Source organism: Rhyacophila brunnea, unplaced genomic scaffold (assembly GCF_057557595.1).
Source record: "Rhyacophila brunnea isolate RB1 unplaced genomic scaffold, BYU_Rbru_1.0 scaffold_21, whole genome shotgun sequence".
Classification (NCBI taxonomy): Eukaryota; Metazoa; Arthropoda; class Insecta; order Trichoptera; family Rhyacophilidae; genus Rhyacophila; species Rhyacophila brunnea.
This window is the reverse complement of record NW_028232871.1, coordinates 28,994,652-29,001,573: the sequence shown is the minus strand read 5'-3', so window position 1 is coordinate 29,001,573 and position 6,922 is coordinate 28,994,652. Positions and strand designations below refer to the sequence as shown.

The 6,922-nt window shown below is 34.5% G+C and overlaps 1 protein-coding gene and 2 long non-coding RNA genes across 3 annotated transcripts; 2 read left to right on the top strand and 1 right to left on the bottom strand.

Annotated features, from left to right (window-relative positions):
- Nucleotides 1-1,560: 1,560 nt before the first annotated feature.
- Nucleotides 1,561-2,535, top strand: LOC147070923 (histone H2A-like). Its single transcript, XM_085948952.1, has 2 exons — nucleotides 1,561-1,745; nucleotides 1,849-2,535. Exon 2 carries the CDS (start codon nucleotides 2,119-2,121, stop codon nucleotides 2,287-2,289), a length of 171 nt encoding a protein of 56 aa, XP_085805078.1. The 5' UTR covers nucleotides 1,561-1,745; nucleotides 1,849-2,118; the 3' UTR covers nucleotides 2,290-2,535.
- A 137-nt stretch (nucleotides 2,536-2,672) lies between these two features.
- Nucleotides 2,673-4,637, bottom strand: LOC147070921 (uncharacterized). The gene is made up of 3 exons (XR_015070890.1): nucleotides 4,394-4,637; nucleotides 4,211-4,279; nucleotides 2,673-2,859 (listed from the first exon to the last, which is right to left on the bottom strand). It is a non-coding gene; the product is annotated as an uncharacterized LOC147070921 (long non-coding RNA).
- Nucleotides 2,946-3,465, top strand: LOC147070922 (uncharacterized). Its single transcript, XR_015070891.1, has 2 exons — nucleotides 2,946-3,041; nucleotides 3,143-3,465. It is a non-coding gene; the product is annotated as an uncharacterized LOC147070922 (long non-coding RNA).
- Nucleotides 4,638-6,922: the final 2,285 nt, after the last annotated feature.

The window sequence follows — 6,922 nt, the reverse complement described above, 5'->3', positions numbered from 1 at the left end:
ATGGATCGTTCTCAAAATGGATGCCTTATAATGTGGACTCCAACTTTTCTTACGGCAGTTCATATGATAGAGTTAGGAATGGGACTTGGAAAAACTTTTCGAGTAGTTCAATTCGCTTTTCCAAAAAGTTTTCCCTGTCACCAGAAAAATAATATGCGAACTGGGGCTTGTTGATCGACACGTGACATCTTTGATTTTCGATAACGGTATCCGACGTTAAAGAAGTTTTGACAGAAAATGAAAAATCGACGATTTCCTATATGTATGATTATAATTTAGATAATATGCCATGGATACATAGGTATGCGTGGCGACTAAGTTTGAAATGAGTTAGATTAAGCAAAATGTTTTTCATATCATCATACATCATTTGGGTAGGTGATGTGATAGTAAACGGTTGACTTCAATAGGTTAAGCCTTGTATTCACTAGGGGACAAAATGTCCCTCAACATGACGCGCAATATAGACTCCACGTGACGCTGCAACGTTGGGCAACATATTGCGGCATTTTTACGTGACGCGGGACATGTTGCATGCTGTCGCTTCGCAAGCGAGCACACGGGCCGCGCGTCTGTCCCGCGTCAAATGTTGGCGGATGTAGAATGTGTGCAACATGAGTCTCTTGAATATCCACTCTTCTATCTCTTTGTAGTAAGTAGTTCCATACCCACCACCATTTTTTCTCTTACGTTTCGATAAACTAAACGTTAGAATAAATATGTTCGCAGCACTGACCAACACAACCTCCTCGGGCGACATTTTTGCGACAACTGAAATAACGGGGCTATTCTAACGTATCCAAACGTATGTGTTAAAAGGTTAAAACGGCTAATTATGATAAAATTATCAAAATTAACACATTTGCTATTCTCGCGGTCATTTGCGTAAGAAAGTTAACCGATATCCCTGTCAAAGTTAGCGGCACCTCGATGTGCCGTGCTACTGCGAGAACGAGAGAAAATATGTCAATTTTACATATTGAAAATTGAGATGCAAGATAATATGCAAAGTTTCAAACCACAATTTGTGGTTCGGTTCTACGGATTCTATGGTTAGAATCATAGATACTATTACTAATAAATGTTCGTTTCGCGGATGTCAAATAACTGTCGTAATATTGTTTTATCAATTTTATTATCCATCTACATTCTACAATTATACAGACTGTCGAAAGAAATAGTGACCAAATTGGACTCCGTGTTGATGAGAGGCATACCCAAAGGAATTCCTGTCCAAATTCAGGTAATTAAAATCACAAATTACTTCGACATTTAGTAGCTATACTTAACCCTACTTTATGACAGCGCAAGATAACATCATGGGTAAGATACATTTACTCAGTTTGACAACAGCACATGTAAATAGGTACCTACCTACTTCATCTTTAAGCATTCACCACGACAGAAAACATATTAAAATTAACAGATTATCATTGTTCATTGTCCTTCGTCATTCTTCATTTCCTCTTGTTATTGATTGATCCAAAAAACATTTCAGGTGATTCAGGGTATGCGGTAGAAAAATATATGCTTATTCCGATTCTACGTGCCGAGGTAGATTCACCTGAAGCTCGCTATACGGCTGCCCACTGCTCAACAAGGAATGTCATAGAGAGACTGAACGGTGTGTTGAAAGCAAAATTTAGATGCCTTCGAGGGGATAGAGCCCTCCATTATAAACCTGAGAAGGCAACCAAGATAATATATGCGTGTTGTATTCTGCATAACATGATGCAACATTATAGGTAATTATTGAAGTTTCAAGTACATGAAAACATTACTTAAATAGATGTGACATTGGACTGAGTCTGTCATGTGCTAACACATCTCTTTTTCTTTCTTTTTCAGGATACCGAATCTAGAACCTGTTGATGAGCCTGTCCTATCGGAATTCGTGTATAATGAGACGCGGAATCAAAATAGATTAAGGGAGGCATATGCTACTCGTCAACGAATTGTTGACATCTATTTTGGTGACGATTAACACAATCACTATACCAGTAGGTATCTAATGGACAGGCTCGTTTTCAGCGCTCAATAACTCATTCCACACCGTTCCACATGTATGTGCCAAATAATTTAGCCTGTATTCAAACGTATATATGATATACGAAGGAGATGCAGCTAATGTTGGACAACAAGAAGACCAGGATCATCCCTCGTCATTTGCAGCTCGCCATCCGCAACGAGGAGCTGAACAAGCTGCTCTCCGGCGTCACCATCGCCCAGGGTGGAGTGCTGCCCAATATCCAGGCGGTGCTCTTGCCCAAGAAGACTGAGAAGGCGTGAAAAAAAATCTTATCGTCTATGATTACATGCAATAATCCATCTATCGTCGTACAAAAGGCCCTTTTCAGGGCCCCCATTTTTATTCAAATTCGACTGGTAGCGAACGTGTCGAGGTCGTTATTGTTGCTTATGAGATGATATTTATTATTTAACGAATCACTGGTCAAATTGGAAATGGAACGATTGCATAACGAAAGAGTTTTAACTTAAAGTTTAGTGTGCACTATTTATGGCGGATCTTAACAGCCTACCTCCACCCTTCGCCACTGGCACTGCCAGTAACAAACATTTTCGTTTGGTTTTACAATTACCCGTATTCCGTAGACATCAAAGGAATCAAAATTTTGCATAGTTATGAGTGGGTATTTAATGAAACAACAATGTATAACGTTTCAAATTTATTTAATCAAAAACATATTCAAAAAACAGATTGTGATCATTGAAATCTTAGTTCTGCATTCAGCTGACGAACGTGAAGCAGATGATGTAGTCGGTTGCAGCTTTCGTCTTCTCTCTCGGTCATCTTCGTTATTCTCTTGTTTCCTTTTGGTTTTCTTGGTATTGACTGATCTAAAAACATTTCAGGCAAATTAGGTTATGCGGTTGAGAAACCCAATGTTCAACGAATGTGGTAGAGAGACTCAATGGTGTACTTAAAACAAAATTTAGATGCCTACGAGCGAACAAAAAGCAACAAAAATAAAAAAAATATATGCATATTGTATTCTGCACAACGTGATACAAGAATTTAGGTAATTTAAGTTCAAGTAAATGAAAACAATAGGTACTTAAATAGATGTGACATTGGATTGAGTATGTAATGTATTGTGCTAACAAATCTCTTTTTTTACAGGATACCGAATCTAACTTGTAGATGACCCTGTCCCATCTGAATTTGTATATACTGACACTTGGAATGCCAATAGGATAAGGCAGGCGTATTCTGCTCAACAGAGAATTGTCAACAGATATTTTGGTGCCAATAATTAATTAAATAAATGCGGCGTAATAAATAACTAACCTTTTATCCAATATATTATCGACAAATGACTGAAATATGCCAAATTTATCATAATGCACATACTATTATGTACTTATTCTGTTTTATACTTTTATATATAATAATTATATTGTATTATATTAAGATTAATAAAAATTGTTAGTAATGGTTTTATACTTGGATTATTTTTTTTACAACACATATACATAATTTCTCCTGATACAATACTCTCTTTTGATATCGTAGTAGGGTGGCACTCGACTTTAAAATAATTCGTTATTTCGTACATTTCTTACAATGTAGATTCTTGTTGATAATGCAAAAACTGTAATCTACCACGCAGTTGCTACTCTCTCCTCCGTTCCCTGTCACCTTCTCAAATATATAAAAGGGTGGTATTCGACTATTTATATATATATAACAAGTTTCTAAAGAAACACCCGTTAACTTTATTACACCCATTGATAAATAAATAATATTTTAATGTACACTTTCTGAGGAACTAATTACGTGTGAAAGTCGAGGGCCACATGTATTAAGTATAGATATGGCAGGCGTATGTACTACTTACTTACTAAATAAATATTGTTTGTTTACATACTGCATACATAATATTATATTAGTGTAAAGCAAGTATGAATGCAGTCAATCGGTCATGATGACCTAGTCTAGGTGAATGCTATTTTGATATAGTTAAAATATATAGATATTATATAATGAATGTATTATAATAGTACTTTCGTCTGGTTATTCTCCAATAAAAGGTTGGAAACATCCCTATTCATGGCCGGCAACATTGATGGAAAAAATATAAGACAAGCTGTATGTTTGCGGTATTTTTTCAATCATTTTCCTACACCAAGGTTTTCTTCAATATTTTTTATATAAACAAATATGAAACAAACAATATTTAACTATTACCTCTAGGCCGGGGTTGCAATGGTGTGCTCTCGGCTTCTTCCACAGGATGACGCCTTGATATTTTACGTGCTGGAATATAAAAAAGTTTTGTACTATAGTTGCATAATAATCCCAAACAAAATAATATACCTACTGTTCCATACACACAAACAACATTGTAATATTTAAATTATATATTCTTACCGTCAAAATCTTTGTCCGATTGACAATTGACTTTACGTATATTATCTATATTTTATGCAATTGACATGACTGGCAAAATTGTAGGTTAAGTTTGGTTACGTTTGACGTTTGACATTTATATAAACAAAGCTCGCGCCGTTCGGGTACCAGAGACAACGCGGCACGAACATGGCCGATTTTAACCGAAGTCAGAAAATCATAGATAATATACCAGCAAATAACGTACGTACTTCACGCCGTAGTTAGCCGTTTAAACCGGATATGAAAGTTAGCTGCCGCTAAAGTGATAATATCTGACATGTGCCTGAATAACAAATGTGTTAACTTGGACCAATGGTAACATCGTAAATGTGCTAAAGTGATAATTGTTAAGAATAGGCCTACTGATGTGTACAAGCAAAATGTTCCGCGATATTGACCCCAAGACATCAACGTAGATGTTGGGTGTCATGTCCCGCGACATATCGCCCCATTTGTCCTCTAGTGGATACATGGCTTAAATATGTTAACCAAACTAGCATCTCACATTTCTCTGTTTGTAAAAACATAAGTGTTTTCCATATTTTTTACAGTGCTAAGTCATGGATCCTGAAGGCAAAGGAACAGAAGGCAATCGATGCCTTAGAAATTTAGTGTTGGCGCCGAACGCTTTATATTTGCTGGAACAGAACAAATTAGTTAATTATCCAGAGATCCTGATAAATTAACGGCTCTCGACAGTGAGTTTTAGATGCATTCTGCAATTTTTGCTCATCTTGTTTGGCCCAGACCAGATAATCTGGAGAGCTTGGGATAGTTTTCAGGATGGTCATGATCCTCAGCTATGAAAAAACGATTGATAAGTGAGTCTTGCTTTCAGGAAAGTGATATTCCGATGAGAAGTGATAATCCGTCATACTGGACAGAACAAACAAAATAAAAATGAACAGCAGCATAGATGATTGATCTACATATCCTTCGATTGGTCATTTGCCATTCCAAGCATCAGGTAAGTGTAAATTATTTAAATCTACAGAATACGTAAATTTAACCAATAAATCAGCGATTTTTATTAAAAGCATTAGTTTGTGTTAGTATTGACAGGTGGCAATATCAAATTGTTATTATACTTGTTTAAAAGTTTAATAGGTGGCAGTATAAATTAAAATTTTAAAAACACTTAAAATACAAAAATATGTGGAATTTTCATTCTGTTTTGGTTTATGCATGAATGTTGAAGTTATTTCAATTTAACGTAACTTGATATTATATATATATACATCTAGGGCTAAATGAAATAAATAATATATAAGCAAAATGCAACTATAATAATTATAAAAAACTTAAATACAATGAATACGTGTCTCGCAATATAATACGTGCAATTACCTAAATTAGTCAGCTATTTTTATGGAGGGCAATATTAATTATACTATTATCAAAATTAAATATTAAAAATTGCATACAAACACGAAAGCGAAATGCAATGCCAGAATCGTCACGGCAAGTCAAAAGGCAGGTGAATTAAAAGGGACTTAGAATTGCCTGGGAACCCTTAATTGAGCAGGTAACCTTTCGTGTGGCAGGTATTTGCATAATAGTTTTATGATCCGGCGGGTTACGAGCTTCTTGGGGATGGTCCAATCAGCGAAATGCAATCTTTTATATATTTTATGTTTGTAATAAATACAAAATGATGGCATAACATACTATGTCATGATGCAAGGATGTCAGTCAACATTATTTATTAATAGAATGTTATTTGAAATTGAATGGAATGTATGAATCATGAAATATTAGAAAATTATTAGTAAGTTTTCCAAACAATGGGAGACCATGTAATGGAAGAGTCCATGGATGAAGGAAAATAAGCTAAAATAATTGAAATTAATTTAATATACTTAGTTCATTTTATTTACGTGAACGAATGTGAATGAATTCATGCACACTAATTTTAAATTGTAGACGTTCTCAAAATGACATGAAACATAATACAAAGAAATGTAATACCTACTTAGGTAATACAACAAAATCAGTGAAAACAATACTATAAATAAACTATAGTGTGTTTAAAAAATAACTACCTATAGAGAAAGATAGATAAGCACAAGGAAGTAAATCGAGTTAGTTAAGTTTCCGCTATCTTACAAATTTATTTTTTAACAATATATCCACATAAACTAACCTCACGCAAGTCAACTTTATCAATATCCAGAATGATATAAGTAGTTGAATGGATTTATTGCCCTACTAATTGGCAACAACTGATTGTTAACAATGACACATAGGTCAATACTACCAAGTATTCAAGATATTTACAGGACTCAAAATTATCGCTACGTCTTAAAAAAAATTTAAGTACTTTATATTATGTATTATTTAAAGTTTGATGCGGAACTTATTGGACTCATGTTAAAAATAATATTTCTGGCGTGTTGTAAGCCCCGTTATATGCATGTCATAAGACTATTATTATATTTGATCATATATATTATTCACGACACATACTTAAATATTTTTTTTATATATTTTTTATAAAATTAGATCAAT

What these genes read in the sequence shown, in the direction of transcription:
- LOC147070923 (XM_085948952.1), top strand. Translation starts at nt 2,119, where the DNA reads ATGCAGCTAATGTTGGACAACAAGAAGACCAGGATCATCCCTCGTCAT.